This window comes from Manis javanica, chromosome 17 (genome assembly GCF_040802235.1).
Source record: "Manis javanica isolate MJ-LG chromosome 17, MJ_LKY, whole genome shotgun sequence".
NCBI lineage: Eukaryota > Metazoa > Chordata > Mammalia > Pholidota > Manidae > Manis > Manis javanica.
The window spans coordinates 53,701,604-53,721,602 of record NC_133172.1 but is presented as its reverse complement, the minus strand read 5'-3'; the positions used below and the strand labels follow the sequence as shown (position 1 = coordinate 53,721,602).

The following is a 19,999-nucleotide window of genomic DNA, read 5'->3' as shown; positions in this document are numbered from 1 at the left end:
CTTCCTTGGCCATTAGCTCTGTGTGGCTGAGAGTCTGCAGGATGAGGCAAGGGCAGTAAACTGGGTCTCAGCCTCTTCATCGGGAAAATGGGGCTAATCATGAAGGCTGTTTTGCCAGATCGCAGTGGGCATGAAATGAGCACATGGTCATAGAGCCCTTGGCCCAGGGCTGGCACTGAGGCTGTCCTGGGGGCTGCGTCATTATCAGAGCTTCTGGCAACTAGCCCAGGAGGCTCTGCTCCCCAGCCAGGGCCTGCCCCGTAGGTGCCCCTCCCCCAGGGCCTGGGAGCGGGCATTCCTCTCCCTCTCCACCTACTACCCTCCTTCCAGCACAGTGGGGCACAGATCCTGGGGCCTTGATTACAAAGCGGAAATGCCGTTCTGGGAGGCACAGGCTTTGGGGGGAGGGAGTTTAAGTGGAAAAGGAGCAAATTTTTGAAATGCCTGTGCCTGAGCTGGGTTCCCCTCCCCCGCCTGCCTGCCCACACCAGCAGCCCTGCCCCCAGTGTCGCTTTAATCCAGCCTTGAAGATGGGGGGGTCTCCAGTTCCCTTGGTTCCAGCCAGGCGCTTCTCTCTCCCAAGGCCAGCTAGGACTGAGTAGGGCCAGACTGTTGAGGGCCAGGCCTTTTGTGCCCCAGCCCACCTCTGCAGAGACCTCCTTCCTGGGGCGCTGCCAGCAGGGCACTGCCTGGCTGTGCGGCCTGGTCCCCGCCCCTTTCTCCCGCAGGCGTGGAGACCCCAGGAAAGCCTAAGGGCACCCTCCAGTCCACTGCACAGTGGTGCCTGTGCATGGCCCAATTGGTTCCGATCTGATCTTTTGGAACTTGCGATGCCAGCCAGGTGGATGGAGGGCAGGGTCAGGGTTTAGGAGGGGCAGGCCCACAGTTTCCCGCCTGACTTTGGGGCACAGCTGTTGGGAACAGCAGGAAGGATGCCCTAGGTGGTATTTCCCTGAGAGCTGGCTCCTCTTCTGTGGGGAAGTGGGCTGTTCTGAGGGGGACAGGGGGGCCAGTCTTGGGGAGAGCATAGGGTGGTAGCTAGTTGTCTTGTTCCTTCTTGAAGACTCTGGGTCACACTGTGTCTAAGTCCCATTGCTCCTGACACACCCCAGCCCTCTGCTGGGAGTTCTGTCCAGTGGTTCCCCAAAAAGCTTTGAGGAAATGTAGATGTCTTAAGTTTCCCCACACCCAGCTGTTACAGAGGGGGAACCTAGGATTCTGGTTTTTTTTTTAACAAGCTCTCCAGGGGGCCTATGACCAGCCAGACTTGGGTTGCCCTAGCCCAGCCTCTGGTTTGCAGATGGGAGAGGGCTGCCTGAGGTGGCACACCCGGCCAGGAGCTGAGGCAGCTGATCCTGGGATTCAGGTGTGTGTGTCATGTGGAGAGGCAGCTGCGGGTCTGCCATGGGCTTGTGTATATTTTATAGGCCAGGCCTGAGAATTCTCTGTAGGGCAAAGCTGGGTCTGCCCCATTGCTTCCCTCACATTGCAACCGCCCGCTGGTGTCCACATGCTCAGCAAGTGGCCCAGGGTGTTGGCTGGCCCAGGATCCCAGAGATCCCAGAGATAAGGCACTGAACTGTCTGGTTCTGGAGCAGGTTCCGTTCTCAGTCTCCTGCAGACCATTGTGCAACCCTGTATGCGCTTAGGGGCTCTGACACACTCTGGTTCTGCTGCCTGGGGTGACAGTCACTGACAGTCACAGTCCTAGCTCAAGCCAAGGAGGAGCTGTCCACTCAGTGTCCCTGTGGTGGCTCTTCTTCCCCCTCATTCCCGGCAAGCCCCTCTCCCTCCATGTTGCTGAAAGGACACAGGTGGACTGGGCTGACTAAGGGACTGGCTAGGGGCAGAATCGAGGCTGTGGGGCGCTTTAGGGAGGCTGGATTCATTTCAGTGGTGAAGGAGGGAGATGGCGAGCCCATTGTCCCTGGGTGGCCTGGAGCCCCGAGCTTATGTCTGGTAGAACGGGATGAGCCCCGGCTCTGCGCCCCCTGGGTTACAGACGAGGCGGAGTCCCCAGCCTGCCTGCCTCGAGTATTAATTTCCGGGGGCTCTTACGCTGGAGGCCTATCTAGAGTCGGTGCGGTGGTCTTTATTAGTAGTTTTCTGCCAGCTGGGGTATGACCCTTACCCTTTACCTCTAGCTTCAGATCTGAGTCAGACGGCCCAGCGGACGCGGGCGGAATGCCCAGGGGTTGGTGGGCGGGGAAGGCAGAAGTCCACCGGAGGCTAGCGCTCTGGGGCCTGCAGCGGCGCACTCTGGAGGAGTGGGGCAATCCCAGCGGTCGTCCCAGAGGAGGTGGCCTTTGCTTAGGCCTTTGAGGAGAGGCGCGTTCTCCCCCGGGTTAGAGGACTAGAACGTGCCTTTGGAAAAAGTAGGTATCGTGCGTCCTCGACTTGAAGCCTGGCAGCCGGCAGGCGCTTAGAGCCCGGTGCGCGGGATGGGGGCGGTCCTGCCGTGCGGCGCGCGCCCGCGCCCCCTGGGCCGGCGGCTCATTTGCATGGGGAGTCACAGCGACCAATGGGCGCGCGTGGCCGGGCATGCCGGGAGCCGGGCTGGGCCGGCGGGGCCGCGGCGGCAGCGGCGGCGGCGGCGGCAGCGGCAGCGGCAGGCGTCCGGGCTGAGGCAGCCCGACGGGGACCGGAACGGAGGCGGCGCTCGGAGCCTGGAGAGCGCGCGGCGCGGGCAGCTCGGTGTGCGCCCCTGAGGGGAGCCGGGGAGCCGGGGCCCCGGGCCGGCGGGACGCGATGAACTACCTGGTGAGTGCGGCCCGGGGTCCGCTCGCTGCGGCCGGGCGGGGGCCGCGCCCGGGGGAGCCCGCCGGGGGCCGCGTACCGGCTTTGAGGCCACCGTCCTGCCCGCGGCCGGAGCGGGCCCAGGCGGGAAGGAGTTAAACGAGTGGTATTTCCTGCCGGAGTCGCGGGTCCTGGGAACCGCCGGCCGCTGGAGCCCCCAAGGGGACGCGACCGGGCCGGGGTCCGAAGTTCTGGAACGCCTCTCACGCTCTCGCCGGGGCACCCGGAGCCGAGGACTGCGGAGGATCCCCCAGCCGGCGCGCCCCGGGGACCATTGGAAGGGCCGGACTCAGGGGCTGCTGTGCGTCAGGAAAGTTCCTGGATCCGGGAAAGTTGCTGGCTGGAGGCCCGCTTTCCCCCCGCGGGCCGCCGCCTGCCGGGTGACCTTGGGCCTGCGCGCCCCGCCTCGGAGCCTCAGTTTCCTCGGACCGTGAGCTGCCTGGAGGCGTGTGCTTCCAGGAAGCGGGGTGGTGAGCCGCGCGTGGGTCCCTCTGTGTGTTTTGGAGTGGGGGCTGCCGCCGCCCCCAGGCTAAAAGTTGAGGGCTCGGTGAGCAAGGTCGAGGCTTCCGCGGAGATGCCTGCGCAGCCGGAGCGCCAGCCCGGGGCGGGTTAATGATTCATCCCGCCTGCCGGCGCTGGATTCTAGGGCCAGAGCCAGGCGTTTCACAGCCTTTACCTTTCCTGGTTAGGCGCTAGGAACCGGATCCTGGCGGTGGAAGTCCGGGGCCGCCGCTGGGTTGTCAGCAGCCCCGGACCCCCAGCCCCTCTTTCTCGTGCTCGAGAACAGGGCCTAAGGCCGTGTTGAATGGAAGAAGCTAAGATTTGCCGGGGGCTGGGGGTGGCCCGGGAGGGTGGACAGGTTAGAGCCTGGGGAGATGCTGGGGTCTCGGATCCCAGATTGCAAGCAGCTGCCGCCTTATCAGACTGTCATGAGAACACAGTTCTTCCTGCACCCCTACTGGGAGGAAGGGTCTAGGTTGGAAGGCACCAACTGGGTTTGCTGTGGCTTCCCTGCAGGTTTCAGCCAGGCCAGGAATGTCCCTCTTCCACCTAGGCAGGGGGACATGTCCTCCGATGCCCAGTGCCTTTGTGGGTTGGAGAGCTGACAGTAGGGTGGAGGGATGGCCCTTCAGTCTCCAGCGTGTTGACAGGCCTAGAAGAGTAAGTGTGTGCTGGGTGCTGGGAGGAACAGGAGCCAGCCCGGCGCAGGTGGAGCCTGCAAGGAAGGGAGGTCTAGGAGGAGCTGCTGGCCTGCCGTCCTGGCACTAGCACCCCTACCCACTTGCCCTGGGCAAGGAAGGAGCCCAGTGGTAGCTGGGCGGAGGCAGGGTAGGGCAGCCTTGCATTCTGCGGGGACAGTCACCCAGCTCCAGGAGAATGTTACTGTTTGTGCTGAACAGGGCGGGAGTGCTGTGGGCTGGCACCATGTCCCCAGGCCTGGGCAAGTGCCACTAGGGCATCCTTGTGAGCAGAAAGGCTCCTCTGCCAGCTGGTCTTCCTGCCAGTCATGCAAATGGTACAGATAGAGACACCAAGGCACAGGAGGGACTTAGGTACTTGTTCTCCCAGAACTGGATCCAGAATTTATACACATTCATCCAGAACTCCTGGTATGGGCCCCGTGCTCTGCCCCACATGTGGCAACCCCAGTCCCTGGGATTGGGGATGCTCTGGTTGGAATGCTGCTGTGCTCTGCTGGGGCTGCCAATTGGTGGAGTTCCCCTGGCTCCGGGGTTTCGCCTTTGTGGTCCCCTCCTGGCATCCATTGTTCTTTTAGTGACTCCACCACTCTTTTCTCTTGGGCCTGGAGAGCTCCTTCCCTGGCGTCCAAAGAGCAGGAGCTCATGGCCAGTTGGAGCGGCCAGAACCAGCCAACAGGGGAGTGTGCTCCCCTGGAGGCTTCTCAGAGGGGCTGAGGCAGTGTTGGAGTAAGACTTGGTGGGTGAGACATAGGGGAGGAGTGATAGGTATCCTTTTATAGCAATGATACTGCACAGGTTTGTCCTCTGGGTCCCTAGGGCCCCCAAATAAGGGATTGCAGGGTGGTCTCCCTCCCACCTCTAAGGACAGGGGAAGCACTGGCCTGGAGTGAGTGAAAGGAGCTCAGGGTGAAGGGCAGGCCCCCATCTCCACTGTGCACCCCAGAAATCAGGCGTTAGGACTTTTTCTGAGCTGGAGAACCCCGCTTTTAGCACCACTGTGTCTCCCTCCATTCCTGCTCAGGCAGGTGGTACTGCTCGCAGGGCTGCTGAGAGTTTGCATTTGGGACTGGAGAGTGGCAGAGCCGCAGAAGCTTCAGGTGTCAAAGTCGAGAGACCAAGGCCTTGTAAAGAGAGAAGTCCCTGCTGCTGGCCCTTCAGTCTCCATCTCTCCATGGTGCCAAATCTGGGACTGGGGGACAGGATTACCCCTATTCTTGGCCTGGTGCTGTCCCTAAAGTAGAAGTCAGCCTGATGGTGAGTCCTTTCCTGAGAGACCAAATCCCAAGAGTGAATGAGCTGGTCCCCTGAAGAATCCTGGGTGTCCTCCAAGCAGAGCTGTAAGGACAGGGAAGGAGAGCAGTGGGTGGTTGAGTTGGCCCGTCTGGGGTCTTCTGGGCCGGGTGGCAGTGGTGAGCATTCTAGGGGGGTTGAGGACCATTTGCAAGCTGTCAGCAATTGGAATGGGCTGGATGGCAGAGAGCTCTGCCGTCACAGCATCTACAGGGGCTCCTTGATGCTCTGGCCCCAGGCCTACCTAGTCCCACCATTCATGGTGTATTGGGGGCTGCAGTGCCATGTCCTGCAGCAGGAGGGCCTTCCCCACGCCAGCTTTCCTCCTCTGCCGAGCCTCCCAGGACAGCACCTGGCAGAGGCTGGGGGCAGGGGCCTGCTTCTGGCCAAGAGCTGGCCCCAGACGCGAAGGCATCTGATATTGCTGCTGTAGCCAAGGCAAGCTGTGGCTCGTGCTTGTTTGAGGGAGCCTCTGACAATGGCCACCCATGGATAGGTTTTTAGTCCTTCAGCTGACTTGTTGTCTGGCTGCTGAGTGTCAGACATGGGGCTGAGGACCTACATGCAGCCCCCTGCTTTGTCCTCTGAGCCTCAGACATTCCTTTGGGATAGTTCTGGAGCAGGGCCTTGCCCATGCTTTTGCTCCTTGCCAGCTGAGTACCAAGGACTTGAGCCCAGACTCTGGCCCTGGGAAGATTAGGGGAGGGTGATGCTAAGTCACTGCCCAGGATACGGGTGTGGGGGCATCTGGGAAGGAAGAGGCACTGCCCAGCCTGGGAACCTGGGAGGTAGGCAAGGGGATGATGAGTACCCTGGCCAGTGGGCCTGTGGCTGCTGCCCGTCCAGGGGGATTCTGGGACATGAGTGAGTGGAGGTTGTAGGCACAGACTGCCAGTCAAGGTGTTGGGCCTGTATCCATTAGCCAGTGGGCGCTCTTTGGGACAAGCAAACAGAGTACCCCAGAAATAAACTTGGCCCATATTTGAGATAGTTCTGGGTATGAAGGGAACTAGTGTTTCCCTAGTGACTACTGTGTGAGGCTCTGTGCTTGGGGCTGGGGGGAGAGGGAAGGCAGGGAGGAAAAGGCCTGGGAAGTTTCCACTCCTGGCTCCCATGAACCCAAATGTCACTCTGGAAGCCACCCAGCTCCAATTTATCATGGAGCCCAGGTTTGCGCCTGCTGTTTCCTGACTGTGACCCTGTGCCTCAGTTTCCCCATCTGTAAGGTGGAGGTAATCATGGTATCTCATTGGGTTAAAAGGTAGTCAAGGTATGCAAAGAGCCTGCCTCTGACAGAGTCCACGCCGTTATTATTGCCTCTGTGAACCTGTCAGTCCTCTCTCTCCTCACATTCAGCACCAGGCAGCCCCCAGAGTCAGGGCTCAGGGACACCCAGAGCCCATCCAGGGCTCCTGGAAGCAGCCAGTCAGAAGCTAAGGGGGAGACCCAAATATCCATCAGGTGGCTGTGGTCCTCCCAGACATGTGGCCCCCTCCACCCTGCAACCAAGGCCCAGCTGCTCTATCTGAGAGCCTGCCTGCTCCACGAGCCTAGTGTGCAGAGGGCACCAGGACACAATGAGGGCCATTCTCAGAGTCAGGCAGGGCCTGTGGGGCAGTCCTGTCGGCTCCCATACGCAACAGCCAGCGTGTTGTTCTGAGTGGACTTGGCTGGCAGGCTGCTACCAAGGGAGTGTTGGCTTTGGGCTGGGGATTCTTCTCTGCCACCTCCCTCAGGGGTGAGTGAGCCGCAGAGGGCCTTCGTGGCTCCCTCAGGTGTAGCCACAGCACTCCAGGGAGGGCTGGACACCACCTTCTAGGAGGAGGGCATCTGCCTGAGCCTGCCTATTTGGAGACAGGCCTGGTATGCAGGGCCCAGGGGCTCCATGCTAAGGAGGCGGGCCGCTCCCACCCTGGACGCCTGGGGTGGAGGGCATGAAGTGGGCAATAACAAGATGTGTTGTTCAGCACTTCATGGTGTAGCTGCAGAGAGCGGGTGCCCAACAAAAGACAGGGAAGCCTTCCTGGAGGGGTGATGCCTGAGTTGTGTCGTGAAGGAGGAGTAGGACACAGTGGAAGCTTCCTAAAGGCAGGAATGAGGTGGCCAGAGACAAATCAGGCAGCAGTCTCCGTGGCACTTTGGGCACAGATGGCCCGCAGCCTGTGCCTGGACTGGATGGCCCCCTGGTGGTGCATCCCTCTGAGAGGCCACAGTGTGCTCCCCCCATGCCTACCCCCTGAGCTGTGGGGGAAGTACCTGACTGGCCAGCAGCAGGCTCTGGGGCACTGGCTCCTCTTCCAAGCGGGGCAAACACTGAGTCCTAGGGAGCATGTCCAGGGCAGGAATGCGTGGGTAGTGTGCCCAGCTAGGCTTATCCTGTCGTGGGGTGCTGCCGCTTAATGACGTTCACTAAGCTCCGCACGCATGGTCCCAAGGCAGTCTGCAGGTGCCTGGCTCTGGCCCATCTGAATCTCCAGGGCCACAACCCCAGCTCCCTCCAGCCTCTTCCTGCTCCAGTGCATTGGCTCACGTCTGTCCTCTGCCCACATGCTCATCCCTGGCTGGTTTCAAGGTTACCTGTTTTTCCTTCTTCATGAGTCACCTGAAATGTCACCTGCTTGGAAAGGCCATCTCTGACCACCCTATGGGCCATGGCCCTGCCCCACATTGTTTTTGGTACCTCATTTTCCCCCCAACCCTAGCAGACTGTTTGGTGTCTTTCTGCCCTGCTGGAGTGTAAGCCCCATGTGGACAGGGGCCTGGTCGAGTTAGGCCTGTATTTGTCTTGCATAGCTGGGCCCAACACCTGGCAGAGAGCAGGAACCAAACAAATTTTTTGTTAAACAAAAGAATGGTCCTGTGAAGCCAGGGCTGTCCCCTTAGCCCAGCGGATCTGAGTACGCAGACAGGCTCAGAGACCGGCCTCAGGTCAGCGAGCGGTGGGAAGGAGCACCAGGCCTGGGTCTGGGTCTTAGCTGCTGCTGGGTGACTCCAGAGAGAAGGGGGTAGGAGCATTTCTTTTAGCAGCTGGGGAGGCCTAGAGGCCCAAAGGAGGGGGGTGCTCGGCCAGCTGGAGCTCTTGCTTCAGCTCCAGCAGTGCCCAGGACTCAAGCTGGGCTGCCGAGAGGCTGCCTCGGGCTCTGGGGGCACCAGCTGACGCAAGCAGAGGAGCTCCTGGTGCCAGGCGCCCAGTGCCACGTGCCCAGCCAAAGAGGTACTTCCCAGCCTGGCTCTGGCCACCCCAGACTATACAATTGCAGTCAAAGTTGGCCTCCATGGCTCAGTGAGCTCACACTGAGAGGGTGGGGACTGGCCACCCTGGGAGTAGGAGGCCCCAGTAGCTCTCCTTGGCCGAGGCAGACCCTTCTCCCTTTCCTGTCCCCCTCCCCTGCTGCTCCTAGCCCTCTGCAGAGCTCTCCAGCCTCCCTGAGGGCCCAGCTCTGCCTGGGGGGCTTGGCTGAGGCCCCTCTGCCAGCCTTTCCTGGGCTGCCCTCCTCCCAAGAGGTGAGGGGCCTCTGAGGGCAGTCTCCTCTGTCTGCACCCGCCCCCTCTGGCTGGGCCTGAGGGGAATTTTCCTGTGACTCACTCTGCTGGCACTTCCTGTGGTCACTAGGGCAGGGGCTGGGGAGACCCAGCAGGGTAGCTCAGTGGGAGGGGGGTGTCAGTGGGAGGGGGCAGCGTCCCACCCCCTGACTGGATGTGATTCCCTGAGACAGGCTGCAGGCCATATTTGGGAAACTTGCTTTTCTTGCAGGCAGCCAGGGGATGGTTGCATCCCCTGTGAGCCCCGGTGGGCTGCAGGGCAGACCCTGCCTGTGCCTGCTGCTCGGGGCTCTGGCCTCTAGACCTGCTCAGCCTTCTCTGTTCCATCCTTTCTTGGAGCCTAGGAGGTAGTCCACTCTTTCCTTTTTCAGGACGTGTATTTTTTCAACCCAAAGCCAAGAAACGCTCATGAAATACAAATTGAAAAATTCTGAGAAACAGGAAGAGAAAGCATCCCCCACTTTCTCAGATGTTAACACTGTTATTCTTACCGCTTTCCCCATTTTTAAAGTTTGAGTGATGTTTTATTGAGGCATAATTTTCGCTTCAGTGCATTTATGACTGGTAACCATGGTGCAGACAGCGTTGCAGCAGCCAGCAGTCCCGAGGGCCTTTGCCCTGTGCTCACCTGAGCGCCGGGTGAGTCCGCCTGCTCTGCCTGCTGTGAGCCGCTTGCCTGGGCTCACTCCTCCCCTGGCCTTGCCCTTATTGGCTCCCAGCTTTCTGGCCTCTGGCCCTTTCTGGAGCTAGAGGCTCTGAGCTGCTCTGCATAAGTGGGCTCCCAAATGCTGCTCCCTGGGATCTCAGTGTGCAGTCCTGGCACGTGGGCCTCCCCTGGGGCTGCTTGGTCCTCCTTAATCCTCAGTGTGCTGGGAGAGGACATGGAGCTCAGAGAGGCACTTTGTCACCGCTGAAGCTGGAGGGAGGAGGGGCCTCCTGAACCTGGATAAGGCTTCACCCTCCTCCTCTCTGTCCCCAGGAGCTTCTGAGGAAGGCAGCCAGAGCTGAGGCCTGGCCCTCTCTTCTCCACTGGCATCCCCATGTGTAAGGCCTGGGCTGCTGCTGAGTGCCACCAAGCTCTCTGCTGCCCTAGGATGCCAAGGCAGCCCAGCCTTCTTCGATCCTGCCCTCTGCTGGAACCCACCTTGGCCCTCCAGCTGGGGACCGTCTGTGATACCTCTGGGTCCAGCCTGAGCCTGATATCTGCACAAAGTGCAGTGGCAGCAGGGCCTGAGGACTGGCAATGCAGGGGTCCCCTCACCTGGGGTCTCTATCCCTAGTGAGGTTCTGGGCCTGCTGGCTCAGTGTCTGTCGGCGTGTGGTCCCCTGCCTCTGACACCATAGCCCCCAGGGCCCGCACAGGCTACTTGGCTGCAGAGCCTCGTGGTGCTGGGGAATGCACACCCTTCTCAGGGGGGCTGCTGACAGACGGAGCGCCTTAGCAGCACCCGCTTCTGGAGTGGCTGTGAGAATTGCCAGGGGTAAAGAGCCCAGCTGGGGGCTGCTCTTCTTTGGCCACCCTCAGTCTGTATGAGACCCTTATCCCGTTTTGCTTTATTTTACCCATTTATTCCTGATGCCTGTCTTATTCCCATCCCTCTTCCAAAAGCACCCATGCTAGTATGCGTCTAGAATCTGACCTTGGACAAATGTCTGTGAGAAACAGAGTTATCTTGTAGACGTTTCTAACACTTAGGTAAAGGGTCCCGTCTGTAGGTCTCCTGTTTATCACTCTAACTGAGGAGGGTGTGGCTGACATTTCTCACCAGCTGCCTGGCCCAGGGGAGCACGGAGCAGAGTCACGGTGCTCCCGATTTGCCGGCTGGAGCTGGGCGCGTCCTCTGTAGTAGTGTGCCATCCTGTTTCCCCCTCCGGAGAACGCACTCCTCACATTCTGTTGCTTTTCTGTTGGGGTTCTTGTCTATTCTTTGCTGATTGGCAGGAGTGCCTCCAGATTCTAGACTAGTCACTCTCGCCATAACGTGGTGACCTGCCACCCTGTCAGCTTTGTAGTGTTGCCCATCCAAAAAAAACCATTCACTTTGATGAGGTTGAATCGTTTATTTGTTTTGTTGTTATTACCTTAAGCTTGTGCTTTGGGGGTTTTGTTGTGTGTTTTTTTCCCCCCCACAATTTTTTTTCATTAGCTCTGGACTCGCACCTTTCACATGTAGGTCTTCAGTTGTCTTTTGTTTATATGAGGTGAGTGCCCAGATTGCTTTTTCTTCCTGCAGGGAGTGCGTTTCCCTCACATCATCTCTGACGCGGGCCCTCCTTCCCCTCACTGCTGGGAGAGAGAGTGCCCCTCTGCATTTCATTTTCAGAATTAACCTGCTTATTCTTGGACCTCTATTCCCCCTGTAAGTCTAAAAGGATTCTTTTTCTTTGGTCACATTCTTTAAAAAAAAAAGGTCCTGCTGGCATCTTTATTATAATTGTAAGTTTTTAGGTACGCCTGGGTGGTTGGCTCTGCACTGCATAGTCTCGCCGCCATGAACCTGGTGCATAGTCCCCTTCATTCAGGTTCTCCTTGAGCCCTTGACAGAATGCAACCATTCTCTCCTCTGAGGCCTCCTCTCCTGTGGTCTTCACTTGAGATTAACTCCCGGGTAACTTGTAGCTTTGGTTGGTACTGTATGATCTCTTCCACGGCATGTCTCTCTCACTGGTTACGGAGTCTCCTTGCTGGGGCTTTTGTGGGGATGATCATAAGGTCTGCACATGACCGAGTGTCCCCTCCCCACTCCCTTTCTCTCTTTCCTCTTGGCTGACCGCACCGGCATGGCATCAGGACCCCTGAGTTGGAGCAGGCCAAGTGTGCATCCTGTTTTCTGCCCAGAGCCTTGTACTCTTTATTATTATTACCTCCCGTGTTGGTCCTGTCGTAGTGTGACTTTGGAGTGGTTTTAAGAATACCCAGAGGGCCGCCCCTGGAGTGTAGATGGTGGCTCCAGTCAACAGGATTTTGCCTCATCATCCAGGCTTATTTGCAAAAACTGGGCCGGCTGGGCCTTTCTGTAAGAGCTTTGGCAAAGCCTCCTTCGTTCCTTTCCCAGGGCGAAGGGCACATGTCCACCTTACGCCTGGGTGGGGGGACTGGGTGGCTTGTCAGTGTCCCCTGGCCCACGTCCCCTGCCCTCATGCCCATCTCTGTCCTCTCTCCCCAGAACGTGCTGGCCAAAGCCCTCTACGACAATGTAGCTGAGTCCCCAGATGAGCTTTCCTTCCGCAAAGGTGACATCATGACGGTGCTGGAGCGGGACACACAGGGCCTGGATGGCTGGTGGCTGTGCTCTCTGCACGGGCGCCAAGGCATCGTGCCTGGGAATCGCCTCAAGATCCTGGTGGGCATGCACGACAAGAAGCCAGCAGGGCCCGGCCCGCCAGCCACCTCAGCCCAACCCCAGCCTGGCCTCCATGCCCCAGCTGCCCAGTACACGCCCATGCTGCCTGCTGCATACCAACCCCAGCCCGACAGTGTCTACCTGGTGCCCAACCCCAGCAAGACTCAGCAAGCCCTCTACCAAGCCCCTGGGCCCAGTCCACAGTTCCAGTCTCCCCCTGCTAAGCAGACGACCACATTCTCCAATAAGATGCCCCATCACCCATTTCCCAGCCCTGCCCCAGACCTATACCAGATGCCTCCAGGGCCAGGCAGCCCCGCCCAGGACATTTACCAGGTGCCGCCTTCTGCTGGGATAGGGCATGACATCTACCAGGTCCCACCATCCATGGATGCACGCAGCTGGGAGGGGACGAAGCCACCTGCAAAGGTAAGGCCACCCTAGTGTGGCTGGGCAGCTCCTCTGCAGGTTTTTCCCATGCCCTCATTTCTGGGCCCATTAGGGCCCAGCCAAGCACCCTTGAAGTCTGTGGTCCAGCAGTGGCTGCGAATTTGGTCTAGGACTAAGGTGGAAGATGAGTGTCTGGGGAATGTGTTCATTTGACTGCTGAAAATGGGTATGAACAGGTTGGCAACCCAGAGGAGACACCTAAGCTAGCTTTGGACCATTAGGTGGCCTTCAGCAGACAAACCCCAGTGGGAGGTTGTCACTAGCAGAGAACACAGCCTGTCAAAGGAAATTGTCTGTGGAAAGCATCTGCATTCTGGGCAGGCAGGACCTGGCAGATGAGGCCTGAGCAGCAGGCTAGGGATAGGCTGCCAGGGGCCTACTACCTGGTGAAGCACTGATGCCTCCTGAGAAGACTGAGGGCTCTAAGGGGGAGTGACCTCCTGACCCGCATCCTAGTAAAGTCATTCTGCCCACGGCATGGAGGGCAGCATCAAGGGGCAGGCTGCAGCAGGGAGCCCAGGAAAGAGAAGGCTGGGAACAGGGCAGCGCTTGACGGCCAGAGAGCAATCATGGGGTGCAGGGCAGCGGTTTGGGGAGAGTGGCTGAAACCCCAGAGAATGGGCTGAATGGCAGAGGCTTTTCTTTCTTATATACCGTGGTTTGGAGGGGAGCTGTGCTCAGACATCAGGGGCCGTGCTTCTCCTATTTTGTTGCTCTGCCATCCGTGACCTAAGGCTTGTGTCTGCTGGACCAGGATGGTTGTCAGGGAAGTTCCAGCTAGCATGCCTGCATCCTGGCCAGCAGGACAAGCAGGAGAGGCCAGTCACCTCATGCCTGGGGCTCCCACCAGTCCTTTGGTGTGTGCCTCAGCTCCTTGGGTGATGGGGGCATCCTCTGTCATCCCTGGCTCACATGTACTTAAGTCTTCTCCTCTTCTGGGGTATGTTAGTGGGCCGGTTCTGGAGAGTGGCTGTGGGGAGGACACTGCTTGTGGGGTTGCCAGAGTGGGGTTCCCCTGAGAGAGACTATGATTTAAGCCCCTGTGGGCTGTTGCTGGCAGGATGCCGGGCTGGGGGACAGGCTCTGAGCCCAGCACACACAGGCCTGCCTGCACACCTACACCCGCAAGGCTATCTGCTGGTCGGAAGGAGGCTGTCCAGAGGGGAAGCCAGGCCCCATGGTACTTAGCTTCTGTCCTCAGAGCCAGCTCAGGGCAGAGGTGTGAGCCTTGCCCATGCCAGCTGGGCAGTGGTTGGCTGGTAGTGTTGCCCTGCCCACAGTGTAGCTTGGTGGCCAGGAGATCTGGCCAGAGGTCATTGACTTGCTGGGGCTCCATGCACACTGGCCACCTGGGCACCCTGGGTCACTGGTTCCCACAACCTGCCCTCCCTGTTCTTTGCCTGCCTAGAGATGGGCTGGGGGCAGAAGCATGTCATGCTGGCCTGGGTAGCCCGGATGGGGCTGTGCCCAGGATGGCTCGAGGGGGAGAAGCAGAGCCCTGCTAGGCAAGCACCTGTCCTCTGGGGACGTGGCAGGAGCAGTGCTGGCTGGCGAGTCTTGGGACAGATAATAGTCCACACTCTGATACACACACACGTACTTATTCACAGTCACACACAGTCCATGTTCTGCACACACCCCAGAAAGTGATGCTTATTTGTCATAGAAAATGCATCATATATGAAAAAGCCTAGAGATGAGATCCCCAATCAAGAGAATCAGTGGGAAATTTTGGCATGTTTTGTCTAACATATTCTCTCTTCATCTTTCACAGATTTATACACAGTCTTGCATTCTGAGGTTATAAATCCAACATTAGATATCAAAAGCATTTTCTTGGGTCTCTAAACATGGCTCTGATGGCTGCCCTGATTTGCAGTGTTGCCCCCTCCCTGGGGGTGGATGCACAGCCGTTCTTGGCTGCTCGTGTCTCTGTTTCAAAGAACTAGGCATTGGGGCCCACATTTCAAGGTTGTGCCTCTCTCTCCCTTCAGAAGTGTGGGATGGTTCCAAGGGTAGAGGTCAGCTGGGCGGAAGAGGGACCCTGCCAGGACTATGGGTGGGTGGGGCTCTGGCACCCAGGAAGTCTTATGGCCAGTGGTGAGGCCAGTGGCCAGGAGAGGTCAGATACCTGGAGCAGAGTGGCCCTGTGTGACTAGGAGAGAGGTCAGGGCTATGCTATGCCATTAGGACCCTTTGGGCTGGGATGTGGCTTTAGGAAGCTGAGGGCAGAGGCAGGTGGGGCCCCCAGAGGGGGAGGTGTTTTTGTGAGGTCTCTCTTGGGAGAGGTGCCTCTGGGTCAAGGGACAGATGTGCCCAAGGGCACATCTGTGGTGCTGGGTCAGGTGCCAGGGGAGACTCAGTGAACTCAGTCCTATTCCTCCTGGAGAGCCCAGGGCTTGGGAGGGGCGCATGTCAAGCGTGTCCCTCACTCAATGAGAGGTCAGATGGCCACCCACTGTCCCACAGCATGCCGGCTGTGCCCCATTACTCCGTGGAGGGAGCCAAGGTTCCGAGATAAGGGTGGGCCTGGGGTGCCACAGGGAGCGGGTCACGTGGGCTGGTGGCCACTTTGTGGAAGGGGAGACCAGCAGCCGGGCTGCTTGGAGGTGGCCAGGGCCCAGCTGGAATGTGGCCACAGCTAGTCCTCCCCAGCGGATCTTGGGAGCCTGTGGCCTTACTTCCCACTCTTGCTCTGCAGATGTGCCAACACACCCTGCCCTGCCGGGTCTCCCTGTCCATCTGTCCATCTTCTCCACCTCTGTGTGTCTGCTGCACTACTGAGATATGTGCCCCAGTCCTACGCAGGGAGCCACAGGTGCCAAGCAGTGTGGCCTGTGATTAGCAGCTCGGCAGCTCTCTAGAGTTGGTTTCCCTAATGACCTTTGTCCCCCGTGGTGGCTGCCTGACTTTTTTTCTGATAGAATAACATTTGTTGACCAGTACGGCTGTTTGCTATCACCAGCTCAGCCACAGGAGTGGCAAGCTGTCGATTGCCCGGACTGGCCTGGGGTCCGACCGGGAGCCCTTCTGTCTGCTCCCTGCCCTGTCACCTGCACAGCAGAGAGGGCCTGCTCGGGGCACGGGGTCGGCAGGTGCACACCCCTCTCCATGGGGCCGGGTCCTCACCTGCCTCCTGGAGGCCAGCAGGGCCTGGAGACTCCTCCAGCCTTGCCTCAAGGCCCCGCCAACCTGCCACGTCCCACCAGCCCCCGCCTGCCCTGCTGTTGGCAGGTTCCAGCAGCTAAAAATAGCCCTGGAGGAGACTCAAGTCTGGGGCTTGGAGGGAGATGAGTCTGGGGAGGGCCGCCAACTCTACTCCCAGACACGCTGGGGCGGGCGTTGGGGGCGGGGAATACCCCACAGAGAAGCTCGTGGCTGCCAGCTCGCCCAGCAGCCAGCAACAGAGAGCCAGCCTGAGAGGCCCCCTGTCTGCCGCCGGCTCGCTGCACTGCATGGGAGAAAGGCAGGATGCATAGGCAGAGGCTCTGCCAGTCCCTGGGCTGATCAGAAAAGTGCTGATGCCCCGGCTTCTAGGAGGCACCGTGCTGCTCCTGGGGTGCCCGCCGAGTGCACAGAGAGCCTGCACCCTCCGGCGCACACAGATGTGTGGACCTGGCTGTGGCTGTCCTGGGGGCCTGGTGCAAGCATGTACAAAGTTGTAACCAAAGTAAAAATACACAACGAAAGTAACTTTAGTAAGCTGATACAGGAGGGATGAGTTACAGGGTCTTGTGGGTGTTGAGCCCAAGGGCAGGCCCTGCCTGGACCCTGCTGCCCCTGGGGATGTATGTGAGGAGGTTCGGAGTCAACAGTGTTCCAGACATCCCCTTTGACTAGGGAACAAAAGGCCTTCTGTCAGAAGAGCTGAGCAGGGAGCCTTAGGGGAGGCGTGCCCTGAGCTGGGTTAGAAGATCCTGCTGGCCCTGCCTCTGGGGCTGACCTTTACCCCAGGCCCCCGTCCCACAAGGCCAGGCTGCCTGTGGAGAAGGAGGCTGCCCACAAGCACTGCCTGCCTGCTGGGCTGGGCTGCCCCTTTCAGGTAGGGTGCTGGTTTGAAGGGCTGAGCTCGCTGCCCTTGACTTTGCGCCAAGGGAAGGGCACTGGGGAGGGGAAGGGACTGGCCTCCTCTCTGGGCTGGCGGCCCTGTGGGCGTGGTGCTGTGGGGCGTTGGGGTCTTGGTTCTAGATTTGGCTGTTCCTTCATACCCACACAACTTTCCGAAACAGCTTGGTCCCTTCATCTGCCTGAGAACTGGCTCTGAGGTGTGGGAGCCCTTGTGGCCCTGTGCTCAGGAGTCCTTCCAAGATGTGCAAGGGTACAAGGAAGGCAGGATGCTGGACCCAGCCTGAGGAGGCACAGCCTGGCACCAACCTCCGTTTGACCTGGAGCCAGCAGGTAGCTGCTGGGTCCTGCAGTCAGAGCAGCCCTTTGCTTTGCAGGCCCTTCTGAGGAGGGTGCTCCTGGGAGGTGTCATTGGGATCATCACAGTCAAGGGTGGCCCTTCCTGTCCACCCACAGGCACCCTCCTCTGGAACCCTCCAGGTTATCCTGCTGTAGAGACCACTTATGTTTCCTGCCCAAAACCATATGGCTCTAAACACAATCTGGGGTCCCTGTATTCCCCAAGTACTGCACTTCATTGAAGAAGGGATGGGAACCCCTTGCCTTTGAGTGCCTCTGAGCCCACCTTTGGGGAGCTCCCCCCTTGTATGCCTTGGTCCCCTGTGGGAGTGGCATCTCCCTGAAGATGCGAGGGTGGACCCTGAAGGCTGGCTTCCAGGCCCAGTGGTGACAGTGGGCTGTCTGTCTCCAGGTGGTGGTGCCCACCCGCGTGGGGCAGGGCTATGTGTTCGAGGTCCCCCAGCCAGAGCAGGACGAGTACGATATCCCACGCCACCTGCTGGCCCCAGGGTCCCAGGACATCTACGACGTGCCCCCTGTTCGGGGGCTGCTTCCCAGCCAGTATGGCCAGGAGGTAAGTGTCAGTGCTAGGGCCGGGGGGCCTGGGGTCAGCCCTTCTCAGGGAACTGGGCCTCCTTGGCCCTGGCCAGGGTGCTCCTGGGGTAGATGCTGTGGGGTTTCTGCTCTTTCCTTTCCCTCAAGTTGTCCTGGCAGCTGTATCACTTCATCTTTTCTGCCTCCAGGTATACGACACCCCCCCCATGGCAGTTAAGGGTCCCAATGGCCGGGACCCATCGCTGGATGTATATGATGTGCCCCCCAGCGTGGAGAAGGGCCTGCTGCCATCCAGCCACCATGCCGTGAGCAGCTGGGGGGTGCTGGGGACTTGTGAGCTGAGGCCTCATCTGGGGCGGGGTTCTGGGTGCGACTGAGTGTGTGTGCTGGGGTGGCCATCCACAGACCTGAGCCCAGACCCTGGCTCTGCCCCTCACTTAATCAGTGACAGGCGTGGAAGCAGCACTCCTGAGCCTCCACGTCCTCATCTGTAAAGGGCTTCTTTGTGGCCTTCTTCAGGGGGTTCCTGAGGGTCAGTAGGGATCACCAAGGCCACCATAGACTTTATCATCAGAACCAGACACTTCTGAGAGCAAAAGAGGGGCAACTGATAATTACAGGGGGGCATCAAGCACAGAGCACTATTGTCCTGGGTGAACCAGGGTGTTGTCACCCTGAATACAACACTCGGGTAGCGCAGCCAAGACCTGCCACAGCGCAGAGAACACACCAGTGGTGGTGGCCCTGATGGTGGTGATGTGATCGCTGAGCTCTCACTGAGTGTGGCTGTGCAATGAATTAACCCCTGTAAGCCTTACAACAAACATGTGAGGAAGCTCTCCCATCTTATAGGTGAGCAGACAAGCACAGAGAGGTTGTGCACACCTGTCTTAGGTTACACAGCTGGTAAGCAGTGGAGCCAGGATTTTGAACTTGGTCTGGCTCCAGAGTTGGGCTCTTAATCATAACCTGTGTGGGTAAGAATCGTAATGAATGTGTGCACCCAGCCTGGGTCTGTATATGTGACTGGGTCCTGCCCCCGAGGCGCTCAGGTGGGACAGATGGTGGGGAGCCATGACCATCCCTCGGCCCCCCAGGTATACGACATTCCTCCATCGGTGAGCAAGGATGTGCCTGACGGTCCACTGCTGCGAGAGGAGACCTATGATGTGCCGCCCGCCTTCGCCAAGGCCAAGCCCTTTGACCCAACCCGCCACCCACTGGTCCTTGCCACACCTACCCCGGGCTTGCTGCCAGCTGAGGATGTATACGATGTGCCACCTCCTGCCCCTGACCTCTATGACGTGCCCCCTGGCTTGCGGCGACCTGGCCCCGGCACCCTCTACGACGTGCCCCGCGAGCAAGTTCTTGCCCCTGAGGCGGCCGACAACAACGGAGCTAACCACAGTGTGTACGCGGTGCCCCCCCCCGCTGAGCGCGAGGCCCCCGCCGACGCCAAGCGCTTGTCAGCCTCCAGCACAGGCAGCTCACGCAGCAGCCAGTCAGCCTCGTCCCTGGAGGCGGCAGTGCCAGGCCGTGAGCCCTTGGAGCTGGACGTGGCCGTGGAGGCCCTGGCACGGCTGCAGCAGGCTGTGAGCGCCACCGTAGCCCAATTGCTGGACCTGGCAGGCAGTGCCAGTGGGTGTGGAGGCTGGCGCAGCGCCCCCGAGCCTCAGGAGCCCCCGGCACAGGACCTGTGGGCTGCTGTCATCGCTGTCCAGGGGGCCGTCCACGAGCTGCTGGAGTTTGCCCGCGGCGCTGTGGGCAACTCTGCCCATACTTCTGACCGCACGCTGCATGCCAAGCTTAGCCGGCAACTGCAGAAGATGGAGGACGTGTACCAGACACTGGTGGCCCATGGTCAGGCCCTCGACAATGGCCGGGGAAGCCCTGGGGCCACTCCTGAAGACCTGGACCGCCTGGTGGCCTGCTCACGGGCTGTCCCTGAGGATGCCAAGCAGCTGGCCTCCTTCCTGCATGGCAATGCCTCGCTGCTCTTCAGACGGACCAAGGCCCCTGTCCCAGGGCCTGAGGGGGGAGGCTCCCTGCACCCCAACCCTACTGACAAGGCCAGCAGCATCCAGTCCCGGCCTCTGCCCTCACCCCCCAAGTTCACCTCCCAGGACTCTGCAGATGGGCAGTACGAGAGCAGCGAAGGAGGCTGGATGGAGGACTACGACTATGTCCACCTCCAGGTGGGTGCCCCCGCTCAGGTCCCCCGGGGAAGTCCATCCCTCTTGAGGGACTGACCTTGGGGCCCAGCAGGGCCTCGATGAGCCCCACCCTCCTGTCACTTTGACCTTCCAGGCCATATGGCCCCTGGAAACCCTTCCCTCCCCTCACCTCACGCCTCCAGGTTGACATGGCCACGTCCTCAGGGGCCCTGAGTTCCTTCCGGGCGCCTCCAGGGCTGGG

The 19,999-nt window shown here is 59.7% G+C and overlaps 1 protein-coding gene across 7 annotated transcripts in view; it reads left to right on the top strand.

Annotated features, from left to right (window-relative positions):
- BCAR1 (BCAR1 scaffold protein, Cas family member) overlaps positions 1–19,999 on the top strand; it is a 36,425-nt gene that overhangs the window by 10,223 nt on the left and 6,203 nt on the right. For 4 of the 7 annotated variants that reach the window (XM_073225823.1, XM_073225822.1, XM_036993960.2 and 1 more), the window contains exons 2-5: positions 11,999–12,604; positions 17,442–17,603; positions 17,773–17,889; positions 18,682–19,779. In XM_073225823.1, the coding sequence (XP_073081924.1) occupies positions 11,999–12,604; positions 17,442–17,603; positions 17,773–17,889; positions 18,682–19,779 (1,983 nt within the window). The other 3 variants (XM_036993959.2, XM_017658919.3, XM_017658921.3) reach the window with 3 other exon arrangements.